Source organism: Gouania willdenowi, chromosome 17 (assembly GCF_900634775.1).
Source record: "Gouania willdenowi chromosome 17, fGouWil2.1, whole genome shotgun sequence".
Lineage (NCBI taxonomy): Eukaryota > Metazoa > Chordata > Actinopteri > Blenniiformes > Gobiesocidae > Gouania > Gouania willdenowi.
The window spans coordinates 2,611,802-2,629,599 of NC_041060.1; the positions used below are offsets into that span (position 1 = coordinate 2,611,802).

At 35.7% G+C, this 17,798-nt stretch overlaps 1 protein-coding gene and 1 non-coding gene across 5 annotated transcripts; one reads left to right on the forward strand and one right to left on the reverse strand.

Annotated features, from left to right (window-relative positions):
• Window positions 1–67: 67 nt before the first annotated feature.
• Window positions 68–12,128, reverse strand: septin2 (septin 2). Of its 4 annotated transcripts, none has more exons than XM_028472593.1 (13): window positions 11,969–12,128; window positions 10,253–10,293; window positions 9,599–9,716; window positions 8,110–8,196; window positions 7,890–8,013; window positions 6,714–6,848; window positions 6,520–6,637; window positions 5,510–5,611; window positions 5,287–5,432; window positions 3,702–3,824; window positions 1,974–2,028; window positions 699–785; window positions 68–618 (listed from the first exon to the last, which is right to left on the reverse strand). In XM_028472593.1, exons 2-12 carry the CDS (start codon window positions 10,274–10,276, stop codon window positions 711–713), a joined length of 1,107 nt encoding a protein of 368 aa, XP_028328394.1. In that variant the 5' UTR covers window positions 10,277–10,293; window positions 11,969–12,128; the 3' UTR covers window positions 68–618; window positions 699–710. The 4 variants fall into 4 exon arrangements, with proteins under 4 accessions (XP_028328394.1, XP_028328397.1, XP_028328395.1 ...); XM_028472596.1 differs by having other exon boundaries at window positions 3,741–3,824; window positions 11,969–12,127; XM_028472594.1 differs by lacking the exon at window positions 11,969–12,128 and adding an exon at window positions 10,364–10,443.
• Window positions 12,129–12,833: 705 nt separating this feature from the next.
• trnap-ugg (transfer RNA proline (anticodon UGG)) lies at window positions 12,834–12,905 on the forward strand. The gene has a single exon. It is a non-coding gene; the product is annotated as a tRNA-Pro (tRNA).
• The last annotated feature ends 4,893 nt before the right edge of the window (window positions 12,906–17,798 follow it).

Here is a 17,798-nt window from a genome sequence, read left to right on the forward strand (position 1 = left end):
TATTTAACTGTTGGGGAGGAAAACATTTACGGTTAGCTACATTTAGCTTCAAAAGTCACCTTCAGTCTTTGTGAGCGGTCGTTGCTTCATAAAATACTTCTTAAATCTTGAAAACACACACACAACTTCACTTTACTGAGGGGAGGAAAAGGTTTCCAGAAAGCACCAGAGATGTGGAGCTTCACGAGCCCGTCCTTCATTAGTGGGACTTTTCAAAATAAAAGGAGACTCTTGGAAATGGCACTAAATCCAGCACCTTTTAACCAGAGTGAGAGCAGCATGCATGAGTAACAGATAATAATGAGTAACAGTGGATGTCCCAATGACGGACTTTGTTCTCCAACAAAAAAAAAGTATGAAAATCTTCCAAAAACCGGGTCACATCACTTCATTTGAGTATGAGATATAAGGTATGTGTAAAAAAAAAAAAAAAGAAACCGTAGAAAAATAAAGAAGCTAAAATCATGTGTGGATACATATATAAAGAACACTATTTGGAGTATAAGTCAACATTTGTATAAAAGAGAAATAATCTCCAGAAACAGATGTGGAGCTGAAGTAAAGACGGTGGATGAGTCGAGAATCAGCTCAGGATCCAAAGCCGCGTTTCCGAAAAAAACCTGCAGAGGAAAACAAAACGCATTTAAAAGAAACTCAAGCAATTCAATGAAGTTTTAAAAGGAAGAATTTTTGTCGTACCGCGGGGTTTCTCACACGTCTCCTTCGTCTCCTTGCTTCTGCATCTGGGCCTGCATCTTAGCGATCATCTCCTGCATTCGCCTCAACTGAACCACACCGAGTGAACGATTTGTTAATCAAACATTCAACAAAAACTTCAGGTAACGTCAATACAATTTAAAACAAAAATCACCTTTTCAAGATCAAATCATGGTCAAATGTGGAGGAAAAACGAAGCGTTAACTTAAAGCTGTAGGAGACGATCATTTTTTAAATCAGATAAAGACTATGGCTGTGATGTAAATGTTATACGAACATACTACTCATTGTGAGTACTTAAGAAAACAACAAAAAATGCACAACATTACCCAAAATGTTGTGCATTTTTTGTCATTTTGATTTTTTTTTTCAGTCATTTTCTGCTTTTTGCCATCTTGTGTGTTTTTCAGATAATCTTGTGCATTTCTTGTACTCGTGTGTTTTTTTCAGTCATTTTGTTGTTGTTTTTTGCATTTTTGTAGCCGTCTTGTGTGTTCTGCAGGTAATTTTGTGCATTTTTTGTAATAATTGTGTGTTTTTTTTAGTCCTTTTGTGTACTTTTTTCAGTAATTTCTTGCATTTTTGGTCATAATGTGTGTTTTTTGTTTTTTTTTAAAAGTCATTTTATGTTTTGTATTTTTTTTTTCCCAGTCATTTTCTGCATTTTTGTAGCCATCTTGTGTTTTCCGGTTAGTTTTGTGCATTTATTGTAATAATGTGTGTGTTTTGAGACATTTTGTGTATTTTTGTTGTTTTTTTGTATTTTTTTCAGTAATTTCCTGCATTTTTGTCGCTGTCTTGTGTTTTTAAGTAATTTTGTGCTATTTTTTGTCGTGTGTTTTTGAGTCAGAGTATGTTTTATGAAAATAAAGTTCAATCAACTTGCAGCTAAAATGCATTGAGGAGTGAGGTAGCTTAACAAAGTTTGATGTGGTTCACTGACAAAAAAAAAAATGTGGACATTTTTTTGGATCGTTACGATAATCAAGCGGTGAAATATCACGATACATCGCCACATTGATATTTTCCTCCACTCTTAATGGATTTACACACAGTAATGAAAGCGTGTAACTGACAGTCAGTCTGACAGAATAATAGCCAGCATTTAATTCCAATCCATCATCACAGCTCGTGAGTGCTTTTTATTAGTGTCGAGTTCACTCATGAACTCATGCATTGTTAATAACGATGCTCGTGATGTAGAATAAAACCTGGATACAACACAGATTAATGATAAATTTGATCAAACGTCTCACCTCAGCCTCCTTCTCCTGCAGAATCATGTCCTTGTCCTCAGGCTCTGGACCTTTTCTATGTCACCAACACAAACACCGTTAGTGTCACGTCACGTCACGTCACGGACAGAGAAATGCAGTAACTCAGGTCGGTTAATAAAGCACAATCACAAGCTTAGTAATTTATTATTATTATTATTGTTAAGCATTAGAACATGTGAGAGAGCGCGTTGGTGCTAATTGAAGCTCAGCTAATCAATCAGTGTTAGTTCAGATTAAACACACATCTAACACACAAACACTGAAGAGTTAAAAGCTGAAGCACAAAAGAAAAACGCAGTCAGTGGAAAAAAGCATTACCTCCCCCAAATTAGGTTTAAAAATAAAAAATAAAATCAACTGTACCTCCAACTGTCTTATGTTGGACCAGACAAGCCGTCGTTGGACGATAATGGAGAGAAAAACCACTCCCTCATCCTGGGAAAGTCTACAACACTTACAGACTATGGGCTAAAAATCCTTTAAAAAGGTTAATGATGTTCCACATAAACCAAGTAGGAACTCTGATTATATAATGTCTATTTATAGTATTTATTAGTGTAGTGGAGGACCTACACAGAGCATGAGTAACTCTCACTACATTAATCATGACCCTTCGTTAAAGTAAGGTTGGAACAAAGATTAAAAAACCAAAAACTTTAGCTTTACTTCACAAAGTTTGGCCGTCAGACAGAAATAAAAATAAAATAAAACAACACTCGTAAAAACCCTGAATACTACAAATATTTATTCATTTTAAGAACTCACTCTCCTTCCATCGTCTACATCGTCGTTAGCATTTAGAATAATGACCAATCAGAACATTAACACAGGAAACAACAAAGGGTCCTTTTGTGTGCAGTGTTTTTTCACTGGTGTAAACAAAGTAGGGCTTCACGATTATGGTTAAAATTATAATCATTATTTTTTTTCAATATTGTAATAATCACGATTACAATTATAAATTATTTATCATGTTAAAGAAAAAATACATCTGTATTTTTACTGCACTACTTTTAAACAAACATGTGAACGGTTTACAGTGAAAAACAAAGCTTTAAATAAGAATTATACTAAAAAAAAAAAAAAAAAAAAGGTAATTGGCTGACGACTGGTTGAGAATGTAAATGATTAAATATGCAGCAGAACCTGTGTTTTTAATGTAAATATTGCCGACAATCGGCTTAATTTAATCGTGGAAGCCAAAATTGTGATCACGAGTCAATATTTATTAATTGTGCAGCCCTAGAACATAGACAAAAAAGCAGAGAAGAGGAGCTCTCCAAAGGGACCTTTACTCTACCTTAAACAGTGCGCTGACACGCTCTGGTGGCTAAAGTTAGCGAGTAAATCGTGGACCTTTGAAGACGCACAAACCTTAAGGATAGAAGGACTCTCACCGAAAAGTTTATTGTTGTTATTCATTAAACATTTTAAGCCAAATTTGTAAAATCCCTTAAATAAATACCAAACTGATGTTACCATGCATAATGACGTGTTAGAGCTACTCCTACGACTACTACTAGTTTCTACTTTGAAATCACTAAAGATGGTCACTCTTCATGAATGTGCACATCTATGGTGTTTGAGGCCTTTGTTTGGTTTAATAAATAAGTCTAATGTATATTTATTCTATCACAGGTTTTTGTTTGGGGTGGGCGGGGTGGGGGGGAGGAGCAGGAAAGAGCCAGCAGGCAGACAGATACGTACACAGGAGACAGAGGCAGAATGTAACCATGGGAGGACAACCTGCCACCACGCTTCAGACGGTCTGAGCGGAAGTTCTCGTAGTGCAGGTCCTGGGTCACCTCCTGGAGGTCCTGCATGTGGGTTCTGTGAAGTGGGATCAGAACAGTAAGTACAATGGCTTGGACGTGACGTTTATTTAAGAACAGTCATGTGAAGACAGGTCCATCTATAGAGGGCATTAAGGGCAGAACTTTTTGGGGTCCATCCATAAAGGGTTAGGGTGAGGGTCCATTGTAGAGGTCGACTGATATGGGATTTTCAAAGGCCAGATATACTCTCTTTTTTTAAAGCACATTGATTATGAAAGACAACTGAAACACTCATATGATATAAATGTATATATTAGAAGTTAAATTAAATACGCCAATACAACTGTTAACATTCATTGAACTTTAAATATACCCGTACACAACCAAGTAAAACAAAAAGTACAGGACGGGTAAGTAGCAGTAAAGCACGACAACAATATACAATGTGGTTTAAACTAAATATCTGTTTTATGTATTACTACTCACTACTTCCCTCTCTTCACAGCCACCACAATTATACCTAAGCTTCACACTGGTACCCATATGAACAACTACAACACATCTCACTTTAAAATAATAATAATAATAAATAACCTTGAGTCTCTCCTCCTTGTTCCATTCCCCCACCCCTAGGTGTAACACTGCCCTCTCTTTTTATATCCTCCCTATAATAAAGTGTTTCTTACCCTTCTTAGGGAGGCTGGCGATGGCCGATTTTGAAAAAAGTCCATATATCGTCAACCTCTAGTCCATTTCTCTATGAATCTGTGATAACCATATTTATTCATTCATCTGAATAATATCCACTGTCATCCAGGAATATTATCATTATTTGCTCCATAGTATATAGTCATCTTAAAGATGGAAATCCTTGTTTTAATCAGAAATGGTAGAAAAGGTGGTGAAATGGGATTTTAAAAACCACAGAAATTGCTTAAAAGTTGCAAATTAGAGTGGGCAAAAATGTTTTTTTTGTGCATATCCTTATTGTCACTTTTGTATTTTTCTTTCATTTTGTGTGTTTTTGTCGTAATTTTGTATATTTTCTCTTATTCTGTGTATTTTTGTACTTTGTTCCCTCATTTGTGTTTGTTAGTTTATATATTTTCCTCTTATTTTGTGTGTTTTTATCGTCATTTTTGTTGCTACTTTGTATATAACATATGTGACATTAGGTGGAAAAGTGGTGCAAACAGTTTAAAAGTGCTAAAAATGTCGAAAGTGGAAAAAATGTGCAGAAAAGAAATGGGAGTAATGTAGCAAAAATATAATAAAAGGAGCAAAAATATGGCAAGAAAAAGTGATGAAAATAGGTTAAAATATGGTAAGTTTGGTGTAGTTGTAGAAAAAGGGTAAAAATAAGGAAAAATGGGCTCCAATTTAAAAAAATAAATAAATATTCCTAGTTTTTTTTTTAAGGCATCTGGCGACCCCCTCCCAGTGTCTTGCGACCACAAATGAAGTCCTGACGTCCAAGGTTGAGAACCCCTGATCTATAGAGCTACACATGTTCTTACATCAGCATGGTGCGTAGTTTGAGGAAGTCGTTGTGTTCGGGGTTCTCCACCTCCACCACACCCCAGGGGTACAGGCGACCTCTGACCTTCTTCCCTTTGGCTTCGATCTGTTGGTTGGATCCCACCACTGCAAAGGGGATACTGGCCTGGAAACCACCGTCAACAACTGGTCGTTTAACACAATCACTCACACGTGATGAAAGCAGAACATTAGAGAACTCACCTTCAGGATCCTGGTCTGCTCTTTGAAGTCTTCGTCTTCGTCCGATTCAGCGTCGGGAAGGTGATAAATCTTTATACCGTGTTCCTCAATCTCATCAAGAATCTGAAAAATCACAATTAAGTGTTAAATAATCCTTTAAAGCATTTTTGGCACAATTTTAGGACGTTTAGTTCATCAGTAATGAAATCAAATATGGGAAAGCCAATAAATTAGATACATCTGAGGCGTGCATTGTGTTACTAAAACATTTATAGCTCCTACTACAACACTTATCACAGGGGGCGGGGCCACAAAAAAGTGTTAGCATCTACAGGAAACAACTAAGGGCCGGTGTGTTTGTTCTTTTTGTGAGATTTCAGTCATTTTGTTTATTTTTTGAGTCATGTGTTTTGTTTTTTTTTTATGTGTTCATTTTGTGTATTTTCTGCCAATTTCTGATTCTTGTGGATATTTTTGTTTTCGGAGTAAAATTCTATATTTCCTTGGAGGGTGGGGGGTGTTGTATTTTGTACAAAAAGTATTTTGCGTGTCTTTGGAGTCAATTTGTGTATTTGTCTATAATTGTGTGTATTTTTGTTGTCACTTTGTACATTTTTCTGTCATTTGTATACTTAAGTCATTGTGTTCTTGTCATCATTTTGTGTATTTTTCTCTAATTTTGTGTTTTTGTTGTCACTTTATATAGTGCTCTCACCTTGTATATTTTTCTCTTATTTTGTGTTTGCTGTCAATTTGTCTATTCTTCTCTTATTTTGTGTATTTCTGTTATCATTTTTTGTTTTTCGGAGCCATTTTGTAGTATTGGTTTTGTCATTTGTCTATTTAACTGCTACTTTTGCATATTTCTACCATCCCTGTGTGTATTTTTCTGTCATTTTACGCATTTTCTTTTGGTGCCACACAAAATGAGTTTCCCATTTCTGCTCTGCTTTATATTACATGCGTAAAAAAAAAAAACTGAACAGTTCCCAGAACAATGTGTGGCCTTGGTGGTGGTGGTGGGGGGTTACCCGGCGCTTGAGCCTCTCCCTCTCCCTGAGGGTGAGTGTGTCAGCTTTGGCGATGACGGGAACCACGTTGACCTTGTTGTGAATAGCTTTCATAAACTGGACGTCCAGAGGTTTCAAGCTGACAATGAGCAGAAATCAAACACAGATTAGGGTCTAATTATAGGACGTATAGGGAAGTGTGAAGCAGAACCAACCCGTGGCCCAGAGGAGAGATGAAGTAGAAACAGCAGTGAACTCTGTTGTCAACAATGTGCCTTCGATTTAAACCGCTCTCATCGTGGAGGTAACGCTCAAACTGGTCGTCAATGTAACTGATGATGGTGCTGAAACTGAGATGAGAAACAAACACCACCATTAATTATTTTTACCAATAAACATTTCACTACACTAATGTGACCAAATCATGATTTGCACAAAAAATTATGAAAATGTGAAATCAGTGGTGACTCAAGTCTATAGTAAAACTATAACAAAAAGCTCAAGGCTGACAGAACAGTAAATAATTAAATAACCTAAATAACCTTTTCAATTCAATCTACGTTTATTTGGTCTTTTTTAATCTCTCCCTTTCTCTTTTCCTCACGTGCGATTTCGTCAAATCAAATCGGTATCTTTAACGATTCCGTCACATTTGAGTAAAATTACCGTAATGACAACGTATACTATTATTTTGTATGTTTTTGTATATTTAACTGCTACTTTTGAGCATTTTTATCATCCCTATGTGTATTTTCAGAACAGTAAATAATCATTAAATAAACTTTTCAATTAAATCCACCACTATTTGGTCCCTTTTTAATCTCTCTTTCTCTTGGACTTTGGCCCTTTTTCTTTTCCTCGTATGTGACGATTTCATCAAATCAAAGCAGCATCTTTAACGATTACATCAACTGTGAGAAAAATTACCATAATGACAGTGTATACTATAATTTTGTATGTTTTTGCTGTAATTTTGTATGTTTTTCGCTCATTTGGGGTATTTTTGTCATCATTTTGTATTTATTTTCCTTATTTTGTGCATTTTTATCATCCCCATGTGTTCTTGTCATTTTAATTTTCCGAACAGTGAATAATCATTAAATATGCACTTCAATAAATAACCTTTTCAATTAAATCCACTGCTATTTGCTCTCTTTTATTCTCTCTCTTTCCCTCGGACTTTGGCCCTCTCTCTCTTTTCCTTGTGTGTGATGATTTTGTCAAAACAAAGCTGTATCTTTCATGATTCCGTCACGTGTGAGTAAAATTACCGTACTGACACCATATATTGGCTTTAAAAAGAAACTCTTTAGCTTTAAGAAACTGCTGGAATTTCTTTGATAGCGGAGTTAAGCTCTTTTATATGAACGTGTTCCCTGAGATGCGCTTACCAGTCTTGGCTATTGATGGCGTCTCCGTATCCTGGCGTGTCAACCACAGTGAGACGGAGCTTCACTCCTCGCTCCTCGATTTCTACCGTCGACGCCTCGATTTGAACCGTCCTCTCAATCTTTTCTGTGGTAGAAAACAAACAAACCAGCTGTTTAACTTTGACTGTTGGCTTGTTACAATACATGGTATTAGCATGAGGGCAACGTGTTAGCGTCTTACCTGCTGCCCCAGGGATCACTCTCTCAGGGTAAAGGTCAGTGAGGAAGAGGCTGTTGATCAACGTGGATTTTCCAAGTCCAGATTCACCTGAAAAGACATCCCCACACCCAGACACACATCAGCACCCCTTTCCATGTCTTTTCAACTGGCTCTGATTTTCCATGATTGCCAAAAATGGACAGAAAACACTAATTAAAATCAGGCCCCAAATGACACAAAAACATTGTCCATGCATATTATGGGACAGTATCACACATTTACATGTTATTTTCCACCAGAAAGCAAGTGATTGTCTAGAAAGTGTGAAAAAACTGACAAATATGTCCAATTCCTCCCATAATAACGTGTGCTACTTGTAACAAATCTAGTGGTGACCATGTTATCCTGTGACTGAAAATGAATGCACTTCATCTTCATCTGACAGGTTTAGCAGAACTTGTGACGAGTTAATCTCGTGACACGTCACAGCAGATGCTTCTATAATCACACGTCTGTGCGGGATTCATGCAAAACAAGAGGGTAATTCATCAGTTGGAGGTAATTTTTTGGGGATTATATAACACATTTCCATGGGATTTTTTCCCGGTAAACGATTGGCTTTGGGTCAATTGTGTCACAAACATACATTGTAAAGCTCTCGCGTGATATCAGGGTAACGCTCCTGTTTTCCGAAAGCCCATTTAAAGCATTATAAATTTTAAATTAATAACAGTATTGTACTCTATCAACCTTATTTACAATTAAAAAAAAGTAGGAACAATTAGTTTAAACTGGCAGACAAATTGTGAATGGGGTGAAATTGGCAAAAATAAGCATGAAATATGGTGAAAAGAGGTTAAAAGTGGCAGTAATGGGTCAATATATGTGACATTAGGTGGAAAAAGTGGTGCAACGGGTTTATAAGTGTTGGAAATGTCTTGGAAGTGAAAAAAATAATGCAGAAAAGGCATTGACATTTGATGTAGAAGTGGCAGAAAAGGGAGTAATGTCGCAAAAATCTATTAAAAGGAGCAAAAATATGGCAAGAAAAAGTGATGAAAATAGGTTCAAATATGGCAAGTTCAGTGGAGTTGCATAAAAAAAAGTAAAAATAGGCAAAAATAGGCTCAGAGGGTTAAATAAGATCTCTTTTTTTTTCTTTTTTCCTGCAGTTGGGAAACCAGCTGGCCCTCGCTGAGTAGCGTGTGAATCGGCCCCTGGAGACACACAAACTGCATTCCTCTGTGGTTTATTTTAAAGCAGAAGGATGAGTGCTGTTTGAGGAGGAGTTTTAGCCCCTCCCCCTTTACAACACAGACATCACAGCTGCTACACGCACACGCACACGCACACACACACACACACACACACACACACAGTTTGCAGGGTAACGATGATGTTTAATAATTTAATGCAGACAAAATACTATTACACACTGTGTCCAAACAAGTCCAACATAAGAGGAAACAAAGAAAGTCTAATTGAAACTGGGTGAAGATCAAACACTCACCTACGACCATCAGAGTGAACTCAAAGCCTTTTTTCACAGACTTGCGATGAACCTGATTGGGTAGATTGGCAAAACCGACATATCCCGGAGTCTCAGGGTTGGTGAACTGGCCCTGCGGCTTCAAAACAAAATAAATAAAGTTTTAAAAAACATTTAAAGTAAACAACGTCCACACACACACACTATTTTTCCAATTTCTTTCTTCTTGGTTTAGCCTAAAATGGTTTGGATAGTGGCTCAGATTTTCCGTAATCATAGAAAACTCACGTAATAAAAAGAGAAAATGGAATTCATGTTCTGAAATGGAAATCACTTCCTTTTTTTCTCTCTTCATTTAAAATCAGGACCAAACATGACACGGAAATTCCTCACAGGAATGTTGTGGAACAATATCATGCATTTAAACGCTATTTTTACAGATATGGTTGAACAAAAATAGTAATAAAGTTGTTTTTTTTACAGCTTTTTCAGTCTGTTTCTTTTTTACATATTTATTGTTATTTTTCTGAACGCTCTTCTGCAGTCGAGCAGCCAATAGCATGCCCCCCGAGCACCCTAGGTGTTGCGTGTTATCAGCACACAGCACCAGCAACTCGCCGCAAGTTTTAGCCTTGTGCTTTATTTTTTAAGCCTACTGCTTTCTTTTTATCTTACCTCCTTTTTGATGGCCTGAGACATGATTCCTGAAGTTTAACCTGAAACACAAATCAGGAAACAAGTCACAGAACTGCTTGGACAACAAAAAGAGTCTCAGTGCATGATTACTTTGCTCGAAGTTCGTCAAACATGAACAATAACTCATGTCAGCCCGTAGTTAGTTACAGCCTGGCCTCACAGCCCCAGAGACAGGAAGTGTGCTTAGTAAGAGCAGCGCTGTACCACAAAAGATCTGTTCTCTTCCTGCTCTGGTGGCAGCATTACTGCAGATTCTACCATTAGATAGAAAAGTCCTTAAATAGTCTTAAAAGTCCATCTAAAATGAGTCCATGGATTATTTTAGTTTACCCTTTTGCTGTTAGCGGATGTAGGAGTTAAAAATGTTTTATTATATAGATAATACATGGAGTTTTCTTTTAAAATGTGGGAGCAGAATGCAAATTGTTTTGCAGAATTACTTTATTTAAAACCAGACATTGGCAACTGGCGGCACAATTTTATGCGGCCCCCAAAGTAAACGTACAAAATGATGGAAAAATATATAAAACAAAAACAAGAATACATGAAAAAAATGAAAAGAATTACAATATTGCAGGAAATAACAGTAAAAGACAAGGAAAACACAGGGAATACTCCACTCAACACTCAAAACTACGACAAAAATTAACAAAACGACAGCAAAAATACACAAAATGCCTTAAAAATGTACAGACATGACAACTAAAGGATGCAAAAAGACAATAGAATAGAATAGACCTTTATTGATCCCCACAAGAGAAATTCACACGACAAGACCAAAGTACTAACAAACAAGCAAAATGACAACAAATACACAATATGACTCCAAAAAAACATACATTTCACAAGAAAAAAAATGCACAAAAGAACAACAGAAATGCACAAAATGCCTCATAAATAGCAAGACAACAAACATACAAAGAATTTCAGAGAAACACACAAAATTACTTATTAAATTAAGACGGCATCAGTGACCAACTTTTTAAAGTGTGAACCACACCCACAAGCTACACTTACATAGTACAATTGATCTCAAATAAAACCGTTTTCAGATAAATTAATGCGTTTTATCTCGCATAAATGCTTTCCAAACATTAAAAATCAAACAGCCACAGTTTTAACACAAGATTGCATCGAGAATAATGCAGATTTGTGTTTTTTTACGAGTAGAAAATGATTGTTTGCGAAGCTAACCGCGAGCTAACGGGAAATAGACTGGTGCTATACATGCACTGGTTGACTTGTTAGTTGGTGGTTTTGCATCTACTACTTGGGGAAAGTTTTCAGCAGTCAATCATGTGAATAATACATCTCAAATAATACGTTTTATAACTTATGACAGATTTTCGGTAGCACGTCCAATGAATGTGGGAGCTAGCTTCTTTTTACAGTCAATGGCTTCAATTAGCTTCATGTATCCGCACTGAATGTAGCACATACAATGTATACTATATTGTAGTATACAATACTAGTATTACATGGTAACAATTTTTAAATAGTAAAGTAACTAATGTGTAGAGGATAGTTAAGTTGTTGGTCACCGTTTAACATGGAAACCAGCAGACGCAGCGCACCGGTAATCTCAGTGAGTAGTTAGCAGCTGATGCTAACTAGCCGGGCTAAGTTTAGCCGCATCGCTGTAACAGCAGCACCGGAGCTGCGGCGATAAATAACGGATGAAGAGTGGTGTGTCACCTCGTTGTGTGTCCGCGAACAGTTGATTGTGGACGGAGCCGGAGAGAGACAAGCTGCCGGGTCTACGGAAGAGTTGGCAGACACCTCAAATTCTTTAGATTCCGGCAGAAAAGCGTCGGTCCGTCCGCTCAAGTGATAGTTAGCAGGACCACAATGCACCGGGAGGAGGAGACACACCACAAACACTCTACAACATCTTTATTAAACAATTAGAATAAATAATGTACATTTATTAGACAAAAAGTGTGGTAATACATTTCTAAGACAATATTTAGTAAATTATATGTGCCCTTTTATTGTGAAAAGCACACTTAACTCCAAAAACTCAAGTAAATCTGAAATTTCAGCCATCAGAACAACATATTTAAAATGTCCTTTTCTAAATTACATTTATCCATCAAATTATTTTGTTAATACAAGATTAGAAAACTACTAAATAAATACAAAAATTGACTCCCAAACACACACAATGTGACAAATGTGGACAAAAATAACTGAGAAAGATACAATAATAATAATAATAATAATAATAATAATAATAATAATAATAATAATCATAATAATCATAATAGTAATAATAATATGTACACAAAAGAACACAAAACGACAAACAAACAAAAAAACAAAACACACAAAATTACTCAAAACAAACACCCAAATGTACATTTTATCAATATTTACCTCAGAAAGCAATAAGTGCTGGTGGATTTTGCACCGTTGTTGAAGAACACACCAAAATAAGTCTGCCTTAAAAATAAAGCTACAAAGATCTGAATTTTGTTTTATCATCATATCTGAAAATACTACTTTTCCTTCGACCAGAGTGGTTTGATAGTTAAACGCTTTTCTAGCGTGTTCCTGACGTGGCTCGTTGGTCTAGGGGTATGATTCTCGCTTTGGGTGCGAGAGGTCCCGGGTTCAAATCCCGGACGAGCCCTTGTTTATTTTTATTTCTACTTAAGACTTTTTACTGTCGTGAAATACATTTTAATTTACCAATATTATCCAATTTGAATAGCTAATTAAAACTGAAAATACCCAAAACCCTGCTTTCCACCACTGCGTGCTGTGGAAATTCTGTGAAGCTGCATAAAAGAAAAAAGTAAATGACCAGAAACTGAAGTCAATATAATTTCCAAAAATAGAAATACATTTAAGATTTCAAATCTACAACATATACATTGCAAAATGTGACGTTATCGTGTTATTAGAATCTTCTATTACCGACAATAAGAATGCACTTGTGAAGAATAAACTGGAAAATACTGGCCTCTACTGGATTAGATTGGTATTGTCAAATCAGATGCCCATTATTCCCATAAGCCCCATTCATTCTAAAAACGATTAACTTTAATTCATTTTTACGTTAAAATGCTAAGTTTTACTATTTAAAAAACATTTGCCATTGTCTTTAACCTTTTTTCTGCACATGATGACTAGGTGATGTGATTCAGGTTCACATAAAATGGTGTTAAAATGCATTTTTGTGATTTTGTTCAGTTGTTTTTTGTCATTTTGTGTGTTTTTGCTTTCGTTTTTTACATTTTTGCAAATTTTTTGTTAGTTTTATTTTTAAGCCATTTTCGGTGTGTTTGGAGTAATTTTGTGCTTTTTTGTTATTTTCTTTGCTTTTGGTCATTTTGTGTGTGCTTGGAGTCATTTTGTGCACTTTTGTAATTTTGTTTGTTTGTGTGTGTTTTTGTCATCATGTGAGTTTTAGTTATTTTATTAGTTTTTTGTCAATTTGTGTGTTTTCACTGTCGTTTTGTGCATTTTTGTTATGGGTTATTTTGTGTATTTTGTCATTTTGTGTGTTTTTACTGTCGTTTTGTGCATTTTTGTTATTTTGTTATTGGTCATTTTGTGTATTTTGTCATTACGTGTACTTTAGTTATTTTATTAGTTTTTTTTTGTCATTATGTGTGTGTTTTTGTCATTATGAGCATTTTAGTAATTTTATTAGTTATTTGTCAATTTGTGTTTGTGCTGTCGTTTTGTGCACTTTTGTTATTTTGTTTGTGTGTGTGTGTGGTTTTTTTTTGTGATGTGCGTTTTAGTTGTTTTATTAGTTTTTGTCATTTTGTGTGTCTTTGCTGTAGTTTTGTGCATTTTTGTTATTGGTCATTTTGTGCGTGTTTTTATTGTCGTTTTGTATATTTCACCTGTTATTTTTGTGTATAATTGTGGTCATTTTGTGTGTTTTTCTTGTCCTTTCTTTTTTATATTTTTCTCCACTTTTGAATGTTGCTGAGGTCATATTGTGGCTTTACTGGGGGGCTGCACACAATGAGGGCCACATGTGGCCCTTGTCTAGTGCGTTTTTGTGTGACTCACATAGTAGAAAAAGTCCAAATAAAGTTAAACTAGAGGGATTAAAGAACAGATTTGTGGCCTCTCTCGTCACCTTAACCAGTTTGACATTCTAAGTATAAGCAGTGGCTGCTTATCCAGCACATTTAGCTGCTCAGCCAACACTTCATTTACCAGACGATGCTTTAAATCTCATGTTTCTGTGGCACTGAGTCTTCCACAAATGCAGTGGTTGCAAATATGTCTCACTGACAGAGGCTGATAGTGTGGCCCCCACGTTTATCCCCCCATGTTGGAGGGAGGAAGTGTATTAATTTAGTTTAGATGTCCTCCTCCCCTCCCCCTAACCTCTGATTAAAGAATATTCCAGCATCCATCAATGTGTCAGAGCAAAGCTACTAAACTAAACCCGCTTTACTTCTCCTAAAGCATTATGAAAAAAGCAGAAGGTTTAGTAAAATCCTTCTCATCTTTTAAAATGTGTTTATAGCTGAAGGGACAATATTTGAAGTCCAACTTTTAACATCTATACACATGGTCCTTTTGGAAACTCATTCAGCCAATCACAATGAGCCACTGAGGGTGGGAGGAGTCAGATGCAAAAGTCTACGTCAGTTGAAGGATGACTTACAAATGTGTTTGTATCTGATCTGAGGGTCACATGATCACCATACATGTCAGCATTTAGAATAATGACCAATCAGAGCATTAATACAGGAACAACAAGTAATTTGTTTTGTATTTTTCTCTCTAATTGTGTGTATGTTTGTTCCTATTTTGCTTTTTTTTTTAGTCATTTTGTACATTCTTCTGTTATTTAGTGTGTTATGGAGTAATTTTGTTCATTTTTGCTGTCATTTTGTGTATTTTTTTTCTACTTATGTATATTTTTCTGTTACTCTTGTGTATTTTGTGTTTTATGTATTTTTCTGTCATTTTGTGTATTTTTATTATCATTTTGTCTGTATTTTTTTTACTCAATTTGTATATTTATTGAATTGTATGTTATTCTTGTGTATTTTTCATCCTCCTTTTGTGTATTTTTCTGTATTGCTGTGTGTTTTATGTATTTTTTGGTCATTTTGTGTAATTTTGTAGTCATTTGTGTGTTTTCGGAGTCATTTTGCATATTTTTGTGTAATTTTCGTAATTGTGTATGATTTTAGAGTAATTTTGTGTGTTTTGATTTTATGTTGTGTGTTTTCTATATAAATACATTTTGTGAATTTGTTTTAGAGGACAAACAAAATCATGGCGAGGGCCACATGTAGTTTAAGGTCCTCGAGCTCCTGAAATAATCAATGCGATGAAGAAAGGGTTTAAAAATGAATAGAAAAATAAAATAAACCAATGTTAAGTGTATGTTTTGTTTGGTTCCAGTCATTGCCACGCCCACCTGCCTCTCTGTGTCATTCCTTTTCATCCCCAGGTCTTTCTTTAATCCACCTGAGTGCATAGAGGACACTTTTGACAGAAGAAGAGAAGATAGACTCCCAGGGAGAGGGCTCGTATCTTCAGAGCCTGAGGGATAACAGGATTAGCACCACCGTTTTCTGCTGTTGGCACTTTTTCTTCAAACCCATTTCTCCCCTGAAACGTCACCCTTTCCTTTCCTAGAAGACTCACAACAACTACAACTACACACCACATTAGACACAACAGCTGTTTGCTTTTCAACAAAAGAACCTAAAGTGAACAGAAGAAAAATTTGCAAAGAAAAGCTCTTTCATAAACAGCCACGTGGGCAACTGGCGGCCCGGGGGCCACAAGCGGCCGTTGCTCTAATTTTGTGTGGCCCACAAAGTAAATGCACAAAATGAAAAACCTCTACATAATTACTGAAAAATTTACAAATGAAGCAATAAATGAAAAAACAACAAAAAATCACAAAAATTGCAAGAAAAATACAAAAAAATAACATATAAGGCACAAAACAACAAAAACTAATAAAATGACAGCAACAAAAATGCACAAAGTCAGAGAAATATGCAAAATGACAGCAAAATGTACAAAACCACAACAAATAAATGTAACCATGAAAAAACTGACAACAAAAAGAGAAATTTACAAAATGACAAGAACACAAACTGACCATAAATACAGAAATATTAAGCAAAATACACAAAATGACAACAAAAACTAACAAAATAAAATAAATATACAGCAAATAAACACTTATTTGAATCCAAAAACACAAGAAAATGACAGAAATATACAAAAAGATAGAGAAATTCACTATATTACAATAAAAAAACTGACCACAAATAAACACAAAATTACTTATAACACACAAAAGAACGAAACAAATGAGCAAAAAATTCACAAAATGACCAAAAAAGCAGACAAAGTGACAACAGAAATACAACAAAAAACAAAAACAAAATGATGCACAAAATAAAAATAAAACGACAACAGAAATAAACAAAACAACATAAAAAAATGCACTAAATGACACTAAGAACACATGAAGGGACAACAATATCACACAAAACAACAATGAAAGGACAGAAAAATGAGGAGTAAACTGTTGAGATTGTTTTATTCTGAGTGCTGACATGAATGTTGATGATGTGGCCCTTGGATCAGATACAGTCACATGTTTTTGGCCCCTGCTGTGATGATAACAGTGTCTGATTGTATGTAATAATTGTCTCTGTGTGTTTGTGTGGCCTCCTGCCTACAGGGCCTGTCTGAACCTACACAGCAGCAGCAGATAACAGCACAGCTATGTGGACACTGACCCCTGCCAGCTCTCACTTTATCACTTTGGCTCCTGTTCGCCAGCAGAAAAAACCTCAATGTGAGAACATGTTATCATCACCACCATTTTACCTCCATAGAGTCCTACAGTGGGAGGTAAATGCTCTGCCTGGTGCCCTGATATATCCAACACTATCACCAGCCTGGGCTTTAAGCTGTGTGTGTGTGTGTGTGTGTGTGTGTGTGTGTGTGTGTGTGTGTGAGGAAGTAATCCTTTGTGCTAAAACCCTTTAGGTTCTCTCTCAGGTGAAAGCATGGAAACCTTGAAGGACAAACAAACCTTCTGTCTGTGAAGTTCCTCCACATCTTCTCATTTGTTCCTACCCACAATCCCCTGCTTCCTCCTCTGTACAGTGGTTATGTGATTAACAGACATGGGAAACTGTTATAGTTATTACACGATAATACACAGAATGACACCAAAAATATGCAATGTTACGCAATAATGCGCAAAATGAAAACAAAAATATGCAATTTTACGCAATAATACGGAATATTATGCAATAATACGCAAAATCATAACAAAAATATACAATAAAATGCAAAAAATAACAACAAACACATGCAATATTATGCAAAATGTCAACAAAAAAATGCATTATAAGACAATAATAGGCAAAATGGCATGCAGAATATTACTCAATGATATGCTAAATGAAAACTATAATCAGCAATATTATGCAAAAATACGTAAAATAACAAAGAAAAATATGCTATATTACATAGTAATACACCAAAAGACAACAAAAACACAAAAATA

Coding starts and splice junctions, on each gene's coding strand:
- septin2 (XM_028472593.1), bottom strand. CDS start 10,276: ATGTCTCAGGCCATCAAAAAGGAG. Junction 9,717..10,252: donor CTCAGGCCATCAAAAAGGAG/GTAAGATAAAAA, acceptor TTTGTTTTGAAG/CCGCAGGGCCAGTTCACCAA. Junction 3,825..5,286: donor AAACTACGCACCATGCTGAT/GTAAGAACATGT, acceptor CCCACTTCACAG/AACCCACATGCAGGACCTCC.